The sequence below is a fragment of the Halichoerus grypus genome, chromosome 11, assembly GCF_964656455.1.
Source record: "Halichoerus grypus chromosome 11, mHalGry1.hap1.1, whole genome shotgun sequence".
In the NCBI taxonomy this organism is placed as follows: Eukaryota; Metazoa; Chordata; class Mammalia; order Carnivora; family Phocidae; genus Halichoerus; species Halichoerus grypus.
Window position 1 is genome coordinate 44,644,670 of NC_135722.1, and position 18,804 is coordinate 44,663,473.

The following is an 18,804-nucleotide window of genomic DNA, read 5'->3' on the forward strand; positions in this document are numbered from 1 at the left end:
GACCCACTGAAGTGGCCTTGTCTGACCTTGCGCATGAGGTATGAGTGTGGATGCTAGCCAAAGCCATGGCTGACAGAGATAGATAAGCATGGGACCTCTGTTCCCTGTGGCCTGGACATGCTGAGTTTCTTTGTCCAAAGCCTTTGCTGATTTTGTCTGGCTCAATGCCAGGCTCGCCTCTTTCCTTGGCCTCATGTGCCCATACAACACAACTGGGTTGGTAAATTAAGAATTTGCCAGATGGAAAGGACTAATTTTTCCCGCTATCAAAATCATAGGCATGACTGGTTTTTTTTGCACACATTCCACTGGACACATGCTGCATTCATAATACAGAGCATTGAGACATCATAAAGGTTTTCACATCTTTCATGTGATAAATATTTTTACCGTCATGCTCGAGAAATGGAATTTGTTTGAAAATGGCCTATTTCCTTTGATGGCTTCTTTGACGTGGATTCAAAGCCTTTCTGAGTCCTGCAGGGGCTTGGGTTCGGGAGGGCTGACATGTTAACTTTTTTGAAGGACAAATCAACTTCCCTTCACTGAAATACAAGCACAGCTGCCAGGGCTAGGAGATTTATGGCTGGGGACAATAATGAGAAGATGTCCAGTGAGCCAACAGCTGCTAGAAGTGATGACACAGCCAGCCCTCGGACCTCCATCGGCCGGGCACCCAGGAACCTGTGAATGGACCGAACCCAGCAACGCCCTGGCCCCTGAGATCCCTCTCTGCTCTAAATTGCACTGAAGGATTCAGATGGGGGCTGTTGAACCAGAGTGGAGCCCCATAATATTTCTTCTTCAAAGTTTGTTTTTACAAGTGTTCTCTTGTCTTTGAAATGACGCCTTTTTAATGGTCTTGCTATATGAGGTGAGCAGCCGCTTGGGACTAGAGGAATCTGTTTTCAGGACAGGCTGCTGTGACCTTCTATGACTCATGTGTGTGTGTGTGTGTGTGTGTGTGTGTGTGTGTGTGTGCCCATGTGTGAGGATATAGCTGGTGATAACAGAGCAAACCAGGAACTCTGCCCTCCTCCGGGAGCCTGGTTTAATAGTCCCTGGATCTTACGATTAATGTCCTCTCCCTCCAGACCTGCAGAGCACCTCGGAGCTTTGTGCTGGCCTGACGTATGGGGTGCAGGTGCTTCTCTAGATCTGGATCCAAACACCAGCACTGGTGAGGAGTCTCTGTAGGGGGATTCCCTGGTTTGCCCAAGGTTCAGGCTCTAGGGCTTGGCTGCCTCTGAGGTACTGGAAATCCTTGTTGGTCAAGCCGGTTGCCTTTTCCCAGAGCTACGGGGTGGAATCCTTGTGGGTGCTAGAGGGAGCATTGAGCAGGGAATGAGGGCCTTCGGGGACTTTCTCTCCTTTCCTAGTCTAAGAATCAGCTGCTACTGATCTGTGTGACTTTGGGCAAGTCATTTAACCTCTCTGGACTTTACTTTATTTATAAGATACAAGAGTTGAACCGAGGTAGAAGGGTTCCCTTGACCATTCTCCTTCAAAGGGGAAGCCACCAGTCCCTGTGTGAGCCAGAATTTGTTATCTGAAACACCCTAGAATCACTGCGTTTTAGGACCTACGCTCATCTTACCACCCCCCGCCCCTCGCATTCACCCAGGAGAAAACTGAGGCCTAAAGAGAAGGGGGGACTTGCCCACTCATGGAGGGCATGAGCCGCAGAGCCAGACTAGAAGGAGGCCCGGGACTTCAGTCACCTCTACAGCCTGGTTTCCAGAGCAGGGCCCCAAGCAGCAGCCTTGGCGTCCCCTGGGAATTTGTTAGAAATGCATATTCTCAGGTTCTACCCCAGACCTGCTGAGTCAGCACCTCCAGGGGTGGGGCCCAGAGACGATCTGTGATTTCACCAGGCCTCTGGGTAAGCCTGATATTCACTAACATTGGGAGCCACTGCATTCCAGCATGGGGCTGCTCCTCGATGACCAGAAGAAAGATGCTGCCAGGCTGCAGGCTGCTGTGGAGAGGCTGAGACTAGAGAGGAGAGAGTAGAGTGGTATTACAGAGGAGAGGTACACACGGCCCTTCCTGGCTTCCTTCCTGCTGCAGGTTTCCCAAAGCCAGGACTTCTCCGCAAGCCGCCCCGGCACCTCAGAGGTGCGGCTACTGCAGGCGTCCGGTGGGTCAGGCTGCAGACTGTTCTAGTGCAAGGGGCCACGTTTCCTCCCTGCCGAGCCCAGCTATTCGCATCGGTACATCCGTGCCGGGGAGAAGCATGCCACTTAAACATCATCAGGGTCGACCAGCTAGTTCATTCCAAGAAATTGATGTGTGGAAACACTGTGTTTTATGTGTGAACAGTGAGGTGTATATTTAGAAGTCCGGGTGCTCAGCTCCAGGCTGTCAGCTCTCAGGGAAAAAAAAATGATGGCATGTGCTTCAGAGTTCATTATATCTCCTAGGCAGAATTCTAGGTTTAAAGGGTTGTTTTAAAGTAGCACATAATGGCACCTATAAATCCTGGTTCCTAAGATACACACATTTGTCACTCCTTAAAGTGAGTTTTTCACATGTTCTTTATATGGTTGGCTTGGAGCATAAAGACTCGGACCTTTAATGGAAGCTTTCATTCTGCATAATTTCTAATCACGTCCTCTTGGATTTCCGTGAGTGTGTGCGCACACTGAGCTCTGGCTGCCCCTCCCTGCCGGGCCCTCGCAGCGGAGAGCTCGGCCACACCCGGGCCCAGACTCCGCCCTGTGCAGACTCAGCTCCGGAGACGGCATGGGGTCTGTCTGGCTGCGAGAGGTCGGCATACCGTGTCTGGAATGGTCTCCCAGATCCGACGAATTCCCATTCCTCACCTGCCATGTCAGCCCAGGCAGAAAAAATGGTGCTTCTCTCTAGACCCCCGGCTCATTTTCTAGTTCTTTGCTAGAACTTGCCACCTTCCTGAATCCTAGCCCACCTGTCTGGGGCTACTTTCCCTAACCATTGCCAGCCCCTGCAGGGCATGGGGCCTGATTTCTCTGTCCCCGGGCCTCGACCAGCATCCTGTTTGCAGGGACTTGAACATCCAGAATTATAACTGTATTTTGTCCTTCCCAGCTGGGGCTGAGTTCGGCTAGGGTTGTGTCCCATGAGGCAGATACCAGCAACTCAGATGAGCTAGAGAGGTGTACCAAAGCCAGCTTCCTGGAGGCGGAGGCTCTTGACCAGCAGACAGACCCTAGCTGACACTTCACCGAGCTTACTGGGCGCTGAGCACTGTTCACAGGTTTATTCCTACTTTCCTCACTACAACCCTAGGAAGTAGGAGTTGTTATCGTCGTTTACAAGTGAGGAGACCGAGGCTCAGAGCAGTTACGACTCATCCATCTAGTAGATGGAGGGGCCAGGATCCACAGTCTGTGCTATGGCTACCCAGGGCTTGGCAAACCGCCACGCACCTGCTGCCTGCTTGTATCAGTCGGTTTTCTTGGAACACAGCCACACCCCCTCATTTACATAGCGTCCACGGCTGCTTTCTCCCTACACAGCGGAGCTGAGTAGTTGTGACTGAGACCACGTGACCCATAAGCCTGAAATATTTACTACTGGTCCTTTACAGGAAAAAGTTTGCCACCCCTGCTTTCCATCATACTACCACTCGTGACTCCCATGAAGTTGAAGGCAGATTATTCCGTGCATGGGTCAGTGTGCATTTTCTGGGGCATGGTCACAGGTTTCATCGGATTCTCAGATGAGAACCCCCTCCCCCGTCCCCAAAACAATAGAACTGCAACTTTAGGGAGTTTTGAAAGCCAGAGTTTTGGGTAGCCAAATGCCAATTCCTAGGCCAAAGCACAGCAGTGGGAGGCAAGGCCAATGGTCAGGAGCCAGTCAGAAACTGGGATAGTTCAATCAGAGCGAGTGGAAAGGAAACAGGCAGAATGGTGATTGCCACAGTACCCGCTTTGCACCATCTGCAGCTCTCCTTTGTTGTTCATTAGCTGGGGTGTGAGGGAGGCAGGGCCAAGGTGGCTTCAAGGTCAGGGATGAGGTCCCTGCACGGCTCACGGCCACCTGCTACCCTCATGTGCACCTGCTTCTTTGGAGAACCTGGCTGTCAGTCGTGCCCCGATAGCCCCGGTCATATCCCCGCGTGCAGTCTCACCGGAGTGTCAGGGATGAGAGGACTCTGTGCTGAGAGTAGTGCTGGCACCTGCTTGGTGTTCAACAAATATTAGTGTCATTCCTTTGTCTCCCTACAGCCCCCAGGGCAAGGTATTAGCATCTTCTTTTTATTGATGGCAAAACCCACAGTGATGGAACTCTTACTGGGGTAGGTAGGCAAAAAAATGACCACCACCCCCCAAAAGGTGTGCACATGTCAATCTCTGGGGCCTGTGAATTTATTACCCTACATGGCAGCGGGGAATTAAAGTTGCAGATGGAATGGAGGTGGTTATCAGCTGACTTCAAAATAGAGCGGGCGCCTGGGTGGCTCAGTCGGTTAAGCAGCTGCCTTCGGCTCAGGTCGTGATCCCAGGGTCCTGGGATCGAGCCCCACATCAGGCTCCCTGCTCCGCGGGAAGCCTGCTTCTCCCACTGCCACTCCCCCTGCTTGTGTTCCCTCTCTCGCTATGTCTCTCTCTGTCGAATAAATAAAATCTTTAAAAAAAAAAAAAAATAGAGAAAGCATCCTAGATGATCCAGGTGGGCCCGAGGTCATCTCAGACTCCTTAGAAGTGGAAGAAGGGATCAGAAGAGAAAGTCAGAGCGATGCCACATGAAGAGGAGACAAGCCACCGTTGTTGGCATCCACCTTGGAGTAAAAGGGCCGTGAGCCACGGAATGTGGGTGGCTTCTAGAAGCTGGAGAAGATTCAAAGATTCAAGAATCCTGGGAAATGGATTCTCCCTTAGAACATTCAGAAAGGAAAGCAGCCGTGCCAACGCCTTGATTTTATCTCGGGGAAACCCTGTCAGACTCCTGGGTCTCCAGAACCTCACCTCTGCGGTGAGCTAGCGGTAGATAGCATTGTCCCCATTAAACAGATGAGCAAGCTCGGGTTCAGAAAGGCTCGAGAGCTTGACCAAGGTCAGCCAGCTGGTCAAGGGCAGAGCTGACTCCAGAGCCCCTGCAGGAAGCCCCCCTGCCTGGTCATGAAGTGTTGAGAAGAAGTCTCGCTTCTCCCCCACAACATCCTTCGGATGTTGGAGGAAGCTTTCCCACATTTGCCTTTGCCTCGACGAATAAAGTCATTGCGCAGAAGATTTTAATGGTGTCAGACCTGAGACTGTCAGGGCTCCTTTCTTCTGATTAGCTCCGAGCTTTCTCTTGTCAGATTTCACTTCTTTCTCTTAGCAGTTCTGAGGATCCCTGGAAGAGAAAGCCTAATTGTGAGGGCTGCAGGCAAAAGACCTTTAGCTGGAATTCTAATGCACCTCTAGAAGTAGAGAGGGGATATACCTTATGCAGAATACTTTATTTCCTTATTATTAGGGCTCTCAGCATATCAAAGGGTGTTTATAAGATCCCCAAAATTTCCCCTTGGGAGCCCCAGTAGAGGCAGAGTCTTGCTTTTCCAGGATAAGAAAAAGCACCACAATGATGTGCTAAAGTCCTCCTTTTTCTCCCAAATAAAACCCAAACACTGGGTCCATCTTACAGACGAGAAAAGGGGATCAAGGAGCAGCGGACTTGCCCAGTGTTGGAGGTGAGAGCTGGCTGAGGCCTCCTGCCCCTCAGGCTATTGTTTCCCACAAGCTCTCAGCGCCCCGCTGTGGCTGGGGCCCTGGGCACAGAGGCTGGCTGTGGGCCTCTGGGCTGGATGCTGGGAGGGGAGGGAAGGGAGACACACATCCTGGGCTGTGGGGACGACACAGCAGAAGGCAAGCTGAAGGCAGCCCAGACTGGCCTGCTATTCAGGGTGACATCCATCCCTGTGTAGTGGAGCGAACCCAGCCTCAGCAGTAGCCCTCCAGTGGTGGTGGGCCTCCAGGGGACCGGCCTGGGCTGCTCAGGCGGTACCCCAGCACCAGGCTCTTTAGTAGGAATAATGGTGACTTCTCACCAGCCGGAAGCCAGCAGGCAAGAGTTTACTGAGAGCCGACAAGAAAAATGTACATTTCTGGATATTCAATTAGCCTTTTCTTTTTAGCCCCCGATAAAGCATGCAACAAGGCATCTCAAGCGTAGAAGAAAATTTTCCTAAAAATCATTGAATTGTACATTTGAAATGGGTGAATTTTATGGTATATAAATTGTACCCCAATAAAGCTGTTAAAAAAAATTAAATGAGGTAGAAGAAAAGGAAACATCCTTTAAGAGTTCTTATCTGGGAGATTCGGCAAGGCCGACTCCATTATTTAATGCTTAGCCTTCAGCCTTCCAAAAGCCAACTTCATGGTGACTCTACACAGCAGCTTGGCAGGCTGTTCCCATTCCACAGGAGAGGGCGGAGGATGGAAGGGTCAGGCTGCAGGTCTTGTCCAGAGAGAGTGAACAGCTCCCCAGGAGTGGGGAGAGAAGGATCTCCAGAACACTCCAGGAGGACCAGGGGACAGGCCCATAGATAAACCTTATACACAGGTTCTAGTGCCCACAGCAGGCAGCTACCTGGGACACGGGCCCGCCGGTCTGTCCCGCTTTCTCCCTGCCTCCTCATGACTGGGTTCTGGATCTCAGCACCGAACACCCAGAGCTTTGGCTTTGAGCATGGCCTGAAGGTAGGAGCAGAAATAGCAGTGGCTATAGGACTGGCTGCGGGGCAGAAGCTAGGCCCCCTCCCCGCACGCTCTCAAAGCCTGTTCAACTCTGCCGGAAAGAGGAATATATAGTAAACTGAGTAAAACCACAAGCAACAAGAAGGCTCCATCACTTTCCTGCACAGATACCCCTGGAGGCGCCAGAAGCAGAGCTGCGGCTTCCAGTGAATACGTGGCTCAGCGTAGGCAACGGGCCGGGGGTCCTAAGTGATGTGAGCTCGGTTCCTGGTGGCTCTGCCTGCCCCTCAGCGGGCTTCAACTGGTACTGCCACCCAGCCCTGCAGGGGGAGCTCCAGACTCCTTTGGCCTCCATCAGCCACTGTGCCATGTGACCCCTTCCACTGCTGTTTTAGGATTTATCTTAAAATCCAAGGAGCAGAGATGGGTCTTGGGTTCTTGCTTAGGGGGAGGTCTGGGCTTTAGCCTCTCCTGCAGCTTCTCCAAGGAGCCAGCAGCATCTCAGAGCTTCGGTAAAGTGCACAGCAGGGGCCGGCTAAGGGGCTCAGCTGCAAAAGATGAGGGATGGCCAGGAATGCGGTCCTGGAGAAGACAGGCAGTCAGAAGTGGACGGGGCTGGGCAGCAGCACAATGTCTGTTTCACTCCCAAACCCATTTTCTTTCCACTCCATTGTGCGGTCTCGGCACCGCCAAGACCCTGAGCAAAAGCAGCTGGGCAAGCCCTCGTTCGGGCTGCTCACCCCAGCAGCCGCCCTCACACAAGTACTCTTCCCGCTTCCAGCATCAGTGGCTTCACGAGCCTCGAAAGCCTTGGCAGAGCTGAGGGTCTGGCGGGCGCACCGGGCCACAACCTCAGAGCTGTGGCCTTTGTTGCATTCATCGCTCAAAGCCTCACAAGCTGCTCTCCTGCCCTACTTCCCTCCTGTCTCCGTGAATTAGCATAGAGGCTGTCAGGACGTGCATCTGTAATTCTCTGCTCTCATTAGTGGGCTGCATGTGTGGCACTGTGGGCATATCTCTGAGACCATAATGTGGTGTTTCCCGATGCCCCATGTGATCACGGGTAGAACTTTTGAGAAAACACATCATGCACGATGAGAGCTGGGCATTAACAGGGGGGAAGCAGATGAGCTGAGTGAAAGGTCTCTGGCCTTCTTATTCACAGGGGCCTCCTAGGAAGGGTTCAGAGCAAGTGATAGTCAAACTACACTTAACCAGCGAGGCACAGGCATGAATGCTGGCCGCAGTGTGGGCCAAGGTCCTGGGACTGCTGGCCAGGCCAGGCATGCACCTTGTAGTTGCTGGCCGGTGGAAAGACCTGGAGTATTCCAAGAAGAGAGGCAGAGCAGCTGGGGTAGCAAGGCCACCTGGAGGGGCTCGGGGCAGCAGCTGTTGACCGGCACTGTGGAAGTATTCTGGTAGTTGAATGTTGCAGTGAGCCAGCACAGACCGGCTGGGTCTGCTCCCGGAGCCGAAGTTTCTGGTCTTCAAGCCAGTGTGTGTTGGCTCACAACACGGAGGGAGGCTGGGGATGCAGCTGTGGTTTCCTCTTATCTGTGATGGGAAGGGTAGACCCTACATCACAGGCCACTGTGATGGCCTGGCCTCACCACCTGGCAGGGCAGGGCAATGGAACGGGGCTACAGGGTACAAGGGATCAGTTCAAAGGCCAAAGGGTTTGCAGTAGACACCCAAGATTGGCCTGCAGTTGCCCTCCTCACTGGACCTCAAATAATGTATTTTGCCAGTTGAGACAGTACCTTTGGTGATGGTTAGCATGTCGGGCTTTGGCATACTATCTATATATGTGCTTATAGGTTCATAAACTATTTCCAAATGATATGGCCAATCCTGGCCTTTCAGACTTGCAGTTTTCAGTATGGATCTTCCAGACATCCTGTTGTCCCAGGCCTCCTGAGACCCCAGCAGCTCTGGTTCTTCTTCTCTGGCTTCAACTGTGGATAGCCATCTGTCCAGAGGCCTTGAGCCCCACACTGTGCTCTCTCCTGCTTCTGCATTTTTGCTCCTATTGGTCCTGCCCTAGGGGTGCCCTTCTCCAGAGTGAGCCTGTGAATCTCACTTACTCTTCATATCTAACTTGAGCATCCTCTCCTCTGGGAAGCCTTCCCTGCATGCAACTCTTCCCTCTTCAGTGACCCAGTGGCATGTTACCCACCCTGGATCCGAGCACTGATCACATTCTCCGTACAACCGGCTTTTCCATTAGACTGGATTTGCTTGAGGGTAGGCACCGAGTCTGAGTGGTCTTTATATTTCCAATGCCCAGCAATAGGCCTGGCGCACAATACACTTGCTTGAGTATTTGTTGATCGTCTGATAAGAAGAGTTAACTCCCTTTGGGGCAGAGCTGACGGTGACTCCCAAAGCCCAGCAGTGAAGGAGGTGCAGCCACGGGGAGCCCCTCGGGATAAAGCTGACCGAGCAGCAGTTCCCACATGCTGGCCAAGAGGGCATTCTAGGGATGAGCAGAAATGGCTGTTCCCTGGGCCAGAGGGGCAGTGCCCACAAAGCAAAAGGCCCGTTCCTCTGAGAGATGTCAAAGAGGAGGAAGAAGTCAGCCTCTTTTCTCAGCGTCAGAAATGTCATGCTTTGCACAGATCCATCAAACGTGCCTTTTCTCTTCAAAAGGTGGAGCGATTAGTGACCTCTCAGGGGACTCCTCCCCTTGAGTTTGTTGACAGGGATTTCTGTAGCAAGCACCTTAGAGACCAAGCCAGGGGTGAGCTCAGGAGGAAGGCTGGCAGCCACATGTCTGCGGGAACTTTGGGGAGGAATGGGGACACCTGACCTGACTCTCAGTCTCTCTGAGGCTCTGTGGTTTGGGTCAGAAACTCCCTGAAGACATGCTGGTTAGTTTTCTGAAGACTCTGGGTCTTGCCACCTCATTGTCCCCTGCATCTGGGTTTCTGGGACTTTGGAGCCTTCCTGTGGTCTTTTCATTCTGAGCTCTTCCAGGTGAGAGTAGAAAGAGGAAGAGGCAAGAAACACACACAGCCTTTCCTCCCTCCTTCCTTAGTTCTCTTCTCCCATGTTTTTTGGGGTGGTTTCTCTGTGCACAGTCCTGTTCTGGATGCTTGGGAGAGATTCCAGGTAATTTTCTGTTGTAAGAGATTTACCAAAGAGTCCTGGGGGTGGGGGGGGGTTGTCTGCCAACGACCACATTCCATGAAACTCCGTAAGAAGTTTCTAAAAGCATACTGATAATCTCAAAAGGCTTCGTATAAGTGAACTAGGTAGGAAATTAACTGCTCACAAATGGAATTTGCCCTGCCCTTTACCGGCTTCACATTCCTACTTGCTGACACAGGACTCCAGGCCCCTTTCAACTCCCTCTGAGGACGTGGGGAATCCCTAACGGATGGGGGGCTCTCCTCTCCTGTCATACTGCCACTGCTCCATTCATTCGTCTTCCTGATATTCATTAAGCACCTGCCAGAACAGGCACTGTCCTAAGCCCTGGGGGTTCCTCAGAGAACAGAGCAAATCCCCGACTTCACAGAGCTCACATTTGAGTCGGGAAAGACAACAAGCAAGACAAATAGAAGAAGGACTTCAGTGGGTGCAGAGGGAACACGGAGATCGAATGCTTAGAAGAGGCTTTGCTGAGAAAATGACTTCTGAGTAAGGAAGTGAGGGGAGCTAGCCATGGGGTGTAGAAGGAAGCACAAGAGCAAAGGCCCTGAGGTGAGATGTGCCTGGTGAGTCTGGTGAGGGGCCAATGTGGCTGGAGTAGAGAAGACAAGGGGGCAGTGGGGGCGGGGGGGCGGGTGAGCTCTCAGGGTCTTGATCACCAGGAGCCTTGTAGGGTCTTCTAAGTGTTAGGGACTAAGTGTAGGGACTCGGTCTTTCATGCTGAGGAGACAGTTGGCCATTGGAGGCTACGGTGCAGAGAGGGGCATAGCATGGCAGTGTCTTCCCCCGGCCTGCGGGTCTGCTCATGTCCTGCTTGGGGCTCCCCGCCTGCCCATGCCACAGAGCTCATAGTGGGGGAAGGCGGGGGGAGTGCTTCCCTGCCTTTGTGTTACACGGTGCCAGTCGGACCCTCTGTGTGGCTGTCTGGTGGAATGGCCTTTCAGTGTCCGCTGCCAGCCTGCTGTCCCTAGGACCCAGACAAGCACCCGGGCTGGGTGAGAAATGGGCAAGGATTACAGGGTTTGTGCTGTACTCAGAACCCTCTAAACTCTGGCTCTGCTCCAGGCTGTGTTCACTGTGCTGTGCCCCACTTAATCTCTGCCATGAGTGAGCTGTCCTTGGGGAGCTCTCAGCCGTCCGGATATATACTTCTTCGGAGTCCCCCCTCGCTTGGTCAGGTGCGCTCAGGTAGGTCCAGACCCCAGTAGGAAATGTTATACTCCAGCATAGCCCAAGTCTGCTCCAAACAGGTGCCTCGTCCCAGGGTGACAGACAGCCCTTGGTCTGGCCCATCACCAGATGTGTCCAGATGCCCCTGGACCCTTGTACTTCCCTGGAGCCTCTTTTCCTGTCACACCAACATGTCAAAGATGGTCCTCCTTTGCTGATGACCATGTCAGACTGCTTTCTTACTAGACAGAGAAGGGAGTCGTTGGGTGTAGACCCAGTTAAGTGTAGGCCACTTGTCAGTGGACATGGAAACCCTTCCTCTGGGGGCTGGACAGCAGCAACATCTTTCAGAGCTGGGGACCTCAGGGCAGAGCCATCTACCTTCTCCATCTGAACTCAGGAAGTGTCAGAAGGGCACCCTGGTGGGGCTGTGGGTCTCTGTGGTTCCTTAGGAGCTAACATTTATTATGCCAGACCCTGTGCTAAGCTCCTTACATGGAACATCTCATCAAATATGCACGCATACTCTATGAAAAGGGTACTAATATTATCAACGACATTTTCTGGTTGGGGAAACAGGTGCAGGTAAGCTAGACCAAACCGGTGAATGGTAGATCTGGAGTGTAAAACCCAGATTCTGACTCCACAACCAGTCCTCTTAACCAGCCCTTTGGATGTCACATGGCAGGTAGAGCAGGGAGTCAGCATGCATTTTCTTAAAGGACCAGATAGTTAAGTATTTTTTATTTTTTAGGCCACATGGGCTCTGTTGCATGTACTTGACTCTGCCCTTGTAGCTCTAAAGTAGCTGTAGATAATATGTAAGCACGTGGATGAGGCTGTGGTCCAGGAAAGCCTTATTTACAAAATGGGTGGCGGGCCAGATTTGGCCCTCAGACTATCGTTTGCCATTTGAGGTATAGAGGGAAGAATGTGAGGTTTGGAGGGAGCCAGACCTTTCTCCAATGCCCCCTGACAAACTGGGTGACCTTGGATTGGTCATTTAACCTTTTCATTTGGTTTCTTCATGTCTAATAACTAACCTCTACGGGGTACTTATCAACTAACTTATTTAAAATGGTTTATGGAGCCCCTTGCAAGAGATGTGTGCTGTGCTGGGGGCACAGCAGGGAGCCAGACAGATGTCGACCTGCCCTCATGGAGTCCACACGCGTGAGCAAGACAGAGATAACTTTGGGTAAAGACATCGGCTGGCATGGTGCTTGGCTCTGGGCAGGAATTCAACAGAGAGGTCTTCTTGCCACTGCTGTGCCCCTGATTTATCATTCAAGACCCATTGCTTTCCAGTTTGTTGTGGTTTATACCCATGCTGAGCAAAAAGATGGGAGCACGTGGTAGAACCTAGGACTTGAGTATGTTTATAATACATTTTTATGCAACACAGGTCTAATTGTGAATCATAATTTTTTCATTAACTGATCTCATTTTACTTGGTAATATCCATTTAGGTAGGTATGTGAGAGCAGTAAAACTCCATTTCTTTTAAATATTATATGATTCCGTTGGCTCACTGATTCAGATTTTTACTGCCCCCAACATTCCAAATGAATGAGCCATACATCTTTTTAGAGAGAGCAAGGACCTTTACGATCACGTAAGCCCTGGGCCTCCCTTCACACATGCCTCGGAGGGGAGAACAAGTGTGCGCTGGGTTCTGGAACTTTGGAACTTTGAGTGGCCACCACATTTCTTGCTTGGTCATAGAAATGCTCACATGGTTTGCATTTTACTCCTTCTTAGGTCCTAATCTGTTTTGTATATCTGAGTTTCCTTCCATCTCTTTAAGGAAAGTTGGTCTGCCATGTTTATCTATGCAACTCTTGTGTGTCCCAGCCCACTGCCACGTAGAACCAGTGTGGTCTAGTGGTCAGGACCGCTGCCTTGGGAGACAGACCTCCCGGGACTGACCATCCCCTACTTCGCTTCCTTATGAGTGAGTCAGGGCAGGTTTCTCATCCTCAGCCTGTGCCTCACTTTCACTACCTGTAACACGGAAACGAAGATAGTCCCCAGCTCACAGGACGCGATGAGTTGATGGGGGAAAACCCTTCACAGCAGAGCCTGACTGGTGGTCAGCACTCAGCGGGGGTTAGCTATGATGGTTCTCCCAGGAGATACACGTACCTCCAGTGTGGGGTATGTCCCAAGGACATGGTCAGGAGAGGTGAGGTGCCTTCCACAGGTTCTCCCAGCACCTGGGAGCCCCAGCCCTGATGACACATCTTTGGGCGTCTCTCTCACTAAAGTCTCTGGCATCAGTATGCTTGCTCTGCTTCAGAATCAAGGGCTCTCTAATTTGCAGGGAGCCACAAAAGCCCCCTTCTCTCAAGACAACCTTCGTGCACCTGCAGGGACAGGGGCTTCCACCCCCGGACCACCCCTTCCACGATAGGAGGATCCTGGGTGTTGGAAGGCCTCCTCCCCTCTCCCAGACTGGTTCTTATGAGAGCCCCCCAAGAGGAGGTGGGAGTAAGAGCTATGGTCTGCAGCGCTGAGCTCTCCAACCTGGAAGACCCTGGAACCTTAGGGCCTTGCCTGGCTCCAGCCTGTATCTTTACCCAGCATAGGTGTGTGTCCTATGCCCATAGGCTTCATGCAGAAGGCTGAGTGGTCATTGGTAAGTGTCCCAAGCCTCCCCCTTCTGTCCCTAACCTGCTTCTGCTTCCTCTGGTCTCTGTCTCATTCCAGGCTCCTGGTGCCATCTCTCACTTATGTCATGTTATGAGCACGGAGGGTACCATCAAGTGGGCTTGGCATCTCTGTCCAATTTCTCTGATTTCTGACCTTGACTACCTGTCTCTCAGAATGAATGCCAAAGTTCTGACCCATCAGCCTATGTCCTGGCAAGACCTACCTGTTGCCCCAATAAAAGAGAGATTCAGATGACTCACCAGGCTCCCCTTGCGAGGTGCTAGGCTAGTTACCATGGATTGTGTACTTTTCTGAGACATATGCTGGCCTAAGTGCTGTATAGACGTTATTTATGTAATCCTCTCAGATCCTGGGCGGTGGGGGGGATTGGGGACGGTGGGTTGGTATTAGTGTACCCGCATTAGAAATGGGGGGATCAAGGCGTAGGGAGGTTTAGTGTTTGCTTGTGACCGTGTAGCCAGTGAATGGTGGAGCAGGGATTTATTTGAATCTATGTCTGTGTGGAATCCAAAGTGCCTGCTCTTATGGGTAATAATGCCCCCTTCATTTTCTTAGAAAACTCCAGGGAAACCATGAGCTTGTGACCTGGTGTGGGGGCTGCCCCTACCTACAAATCGACCAGGGGTCCTGTTGTTCAGTGTCCAGAGTACATGGGTGACCGCTCTGTGCCACTGATTTCCCTATTCTGGTAGGCACAGTCTGGAAGCAGCAGAAGGCAGTCTGGCTGGGGGTCCTTGGAGCCAGGTGAATGGCACTCGACGGGGCCAGGCCAGTCATAGCAGACTAGACAATGGAGAGGGAGGTAGGCCAACAAGAACCCCGGTGAGAGGACCTGGGTATGGAGCAGGCTCAGGACTGGCAGGGAGTTGGGGTGCAATCTTGGGAAAGAGAAGCGGAAGCCCAGTTTGAGGGCTAGGGCTAGCATCTGTGGTGGGGAAAGTAGGGAGTTCTGACTTGAAGCCATGGGGCATTGGGATCATATCCGTCGGCCTCTCGGTATACCCTATAGGGTATATTTCTATATCCCTTGTGCCTAGTGGTTGTGGATGAATGGATGGATGAAGGGATGATGAATGAATGGATGAATGGATGGATGGATGGATGGATAAATGAGTTTGAGGAAGCATGAGGATTACAGTCTATTCTCCCCACAGCCTCCAAATATGGGGATAAGATTGTTTTACCCACGGTGGTGGTGAGGAAGGGAAAGGGGTTATCATGGCATTTGTAGGGGTGCACTCTGACCCGCTGTCTCCTTGTCCCTTCTTTCTCCAGAGGCTCCCGCCAAGCCTGAGGAGGCAGAGGCTGAGCCCTTCACAGACTCCTCTCTGTTTGCACACTGGGGCCAGGAGCTCAGCCCTGAAGGCCGGCGCGTAGCCCTGAAGCAGTTCCAGTACTACGGCTACAACGCCTACCTCAGTGACCGCCTGCCCCTCGACCGGCCCCTGCCTGACCTCAGACCTAGTGGGTGAGCAGAGTCAGTGGCTGGGCCCTTCTCGACCTGCCTGTGGGGAGATGGGGTCACCACGGTGCCGGTAACAGAGTCAGGACAGGGCATTCGGACTCCTGGGTCCCTCTCCTGCTTCAGCCAGGGTTTGTGCCCTCAGCCTTCATGGGGCAAGTCACTCTCCTCCTCCTCCTCCCAGAGCCTCAGTTTCTCCATCTGCTAAGCAGGGGGAAGTCTTCTTCCATGAGAGATGTTGAGGATTAATAACCCAATTTATTCCTCACGGGCTCTAGAATCATCTGGTGTTCCTGTTAATAAGTCTTTTTAACCCAATTAGTTGCATTTTTATGAACAATTATTTTTTCCTATAAATTAGTATTTAAAGTATATCCATCTTCCAGGGCTAATAAGTCATTACACCTGACACAGAAGTCTGTCTTGATTTCTCTCTTTGTTACAGAAGATGTTCCTTTAAGGTTCAGTTAGAATTCTTATTACTCCTAATTATTAAAAGTGTGGGCATGTACCACAGCTGAGAAAATCTCATTAACTTTTGTGAGCTCCCCCCATACCTTCTTTCCCCCTCTTTCTCCTTATTTTTAAATTTTTCTTAAAGCTGCCAACTACAGTGAGCTTATATCTGAAGGAAAGATACAAAGATCTTTTTCAGGAAAGATCTTGCTGCTGGGTTTGGAGGCTATGTTCTTTTAGGGAGAAAAGTTCAGTTCAGTTCCATAGACATTTATTGAGCACCTGCTGTATACTGTATAATTGAGTATGGTTTTCCCTGGCCCGAGGAGAACTTGGTTGGACTCTAGGGATGAAAGAGCAGCTGAGGATCTACAAGAGCTAGAAGAGTATATATTCATTTAAAGGATATTTGCTGAGCATTTATACACGCCAGCATAGTCCAGGCACAGGGATAGAGCAGTGAACAAAACAGACAGGAATCCTTGCCCTCACAGAGCTTACATTCTAGATGGGCAGGGACACATAATAAACAAAACAAAAAAGTCAAATATGTAGCATGTTAGATGGTAGTAAATGCTATGAAGAAATAGAAAGTTGGAGAGGGAAATAGGGACTTCCTGGAATAGGAGGAGGGGTTGGGTTTTTAGTGAGGTGGTCAGAAAAGGCCTCACGAAGAAGGTGACATTTGAGCAAATATCCGGAAGAGATGACAAAGCGAGCCATGTGGATACCTGGGGGGAAACTTTCTAGTTAGAGGGACCAGCAGGTACAAAGGTCCTGAGGTAGAAGTGTGCTTGGCATGTTTGAAAAAGGAGGCCCATGCAGCTGGAACAGAGCAAGCGAGAAGGCGGTAGTCGGAGATGAGGTCAGAGGGGCCACAGGAAGCAGATCAAGTAGGCCAGTGGTTCTCAAACTTGGCTGCACATTCAACTCATAGGGAGCTTTAGAATGATCTTGATGCCCGGGCCACACCCTAGACCAATTAGATAGGAGTTTCCAGAGGTGGCCCTCTGTATCCGTATTGTTTAGAGCTCTCGGGTGATTCCAGTGTGCAGTCCAGGTTGAGACTCGCAGGCAAGGGGCTCTGGGGCTTTGTAGGCTGCTGCACGGGGTGTGGCTTGTACTCTGTGAGGTGGGGATCCAAGGGAAGCGCTCGAGCAGACTGGTAATATGCTCTGATTGTCATTTTCAAAGGCCCCCGTGGCTGCCGTGTTGAGAACAGACTGAAAGAGCCTGGGAGGGAGCAGGGAGACCGGTTAGGAGGCTTCTGCCTATCCCAGTGAGAGGTGCTGCTAACTTGGGCCATGATGGCAGGGGGCAGGTGTTGGGATGGGGTTGGCTTGTGGGGGTGTCCCAAAGGTGACTTTATCTCAATGCCACAGGGTCTCACCCCCCTGGCAGTGCTGCAGAGACCATGGCTGGGGCTGCAGAGAAGCAGGTCTGATGTGGGCAGAACCTAGAGGCTCCGGGAAAAGGGTCCTCAAGAGGAGTTGGGGTCCCAGGACTCCTGCAGGGGCCTTCGCCTTGATCTTGGCCCACACAGGGGCTGTAGACTTTGCAGCCAGCTCTGACGTACAGCTCAGGCCTCGCTCAAAGCACATTTGTTCCAAATTAGAGGGGAACCGAGAAGGAAGCTATGGAAACAGACTGCAGCATGGCTATAACAATGACTGGTATTTACACAGGGCTTGACATGTTGAGAATGCCCTTCCCATCTGGACCACACCAACCTGCCCCAGAGGTAGGGAAGGAACTGCCACATTCTCCCCGTTCAGAGTTAAGGAAACTGAGGAACAGAAGGAGTAAGTGTTATGTCTGAGATCACACAGCTGGATAAGTAGCTGAGCTGAGACTCAACCCCATGTGTCCAGATGCCAAATCCTGGCCTTTGATGGTAGCCCACGGCTGTGTTGTTAGGAGCCAACTGACGCCGGAGCCCCTTACCCCTTCATCGAGAGATGTGCCCTGTCGCTATTCCTTCCTGCTTCCATGGGAGAGAAACAGGAAGGTGAAGGGTGGAGGGGACTGGGCCATGCGGCCTTTCTCCGAAGGGCAGGCCTCCCTTGCAAGCATGCTGTAGAGGCAGCGGGGTTCAGGGGGCAGTCCAGCCTGGGCTCCTGAGTTTGCGGAGACAGGATCTCTGAAGGACTCCAGGTGGGCAGAATTCTGAGCAATAATCGTAATGGAAAGACCTTCCCTCTGCACAAAGCTACAGTTTATGGAGCTTCCATGCCTCCTCTGTGGGGCAAGGTGCCTTTTCAGGGAAGGAAAAACGGAATCTCCGATACAAGACAGAGCTGAGCCCTCTCCGTGAGCCTCCACCAGTGCTCTCTGCAGGGGCTTTAAGGATGCGGTTTCTCTTTGCATACGTACTTGGAAAGCTCCGTCTAGCTCCACTTCAGATCCCGTGCCAGACGCACAACCAAGATCGGAGAGCTGTTGGTGAACCACTCAAAACAAGAGTGTGCTTAGCTGAAACAGGGCCTCTCTTTGTCTGTTAATTTCCCTAAAAACATTCCTGCCTTGTAACAAGGTCATTGCTTCTTAGCTTATCCTGTTTAACTCATTTTGGAAACATTTTTTCAAAGTCTTTACTATCATCCCATTCCAAATTACACTGGCAAACATTTCTCTAGCATGAGCCATGTTTGCAGGGATGCGTTTGGCACTCTATTTCTGTTAACTCTTCAACTCCTCGCAGTGACCTTCTGGAGTAGGGACTCGTCCGGGAAACCCACACTGTTCTTGATTCTCCTACTCACAATCCTTCTGACACCAGCTATGTGGGGGTTTTCCATGCCAGCCAATTCTGTGACACTAGCTGGGTGCCCTACAGTTCAATTCAGTTGTAGCTCTATCTACCAGCAGTTAGCATCCGTCCCACCGGCTACAGGCTCAGTCCCGCCACACCGCCCCCTCTTCAAGGCCAGTCACCAGTCTCAGTTGTCACCTGTGCTTCTGACCGGCTGTAAGTGAGGTCCCCACCACCTGTCCTGGAGTTCAGTAATTTGCTAGCAGTGGTACAGAACTCAGGGAAATGCTTACACTTAGCAGTGGATTATGAAAGATGTAAGACAGGATACAGATGAACAGTCTGATGAGGAGATATATAGGATGAGGGCCTGGGAGGGTCCCAGGCACAGGAGATTCTGTCCCCGTGGACCTGGGGTATATCATCCTCCTGGTATGCGCAGATGTGTTCAGCAACCTTGAAGCTCT

General features: G+C 51.6%; 1 protein-coding gene across 2 annotated transcripts in view; it reads left to right on the plus strand.

The window, feature by feature from the left end:
- Positions 1-18,804, plus strand: part of GALNT18 (polypeptide N-acetylgalactosaminyltransferase 18) — a 348,769-nt gene that overhangs the window by 162,108 nt on the left and 167,857 nt on the right. For both annotated transcript variants that reach the window (XM_036087930.2, XM_036087929.2), the window contains exon 2: positions 14,943-15,135. In XM_036087930.2, the coding sequence (XP_035943823.2) occupies positions 14,943-15,135 (193 nt within the window). The remainder of the gene's footprint in view (positions 1-14,942; positions 15,136-18,804) is intronic.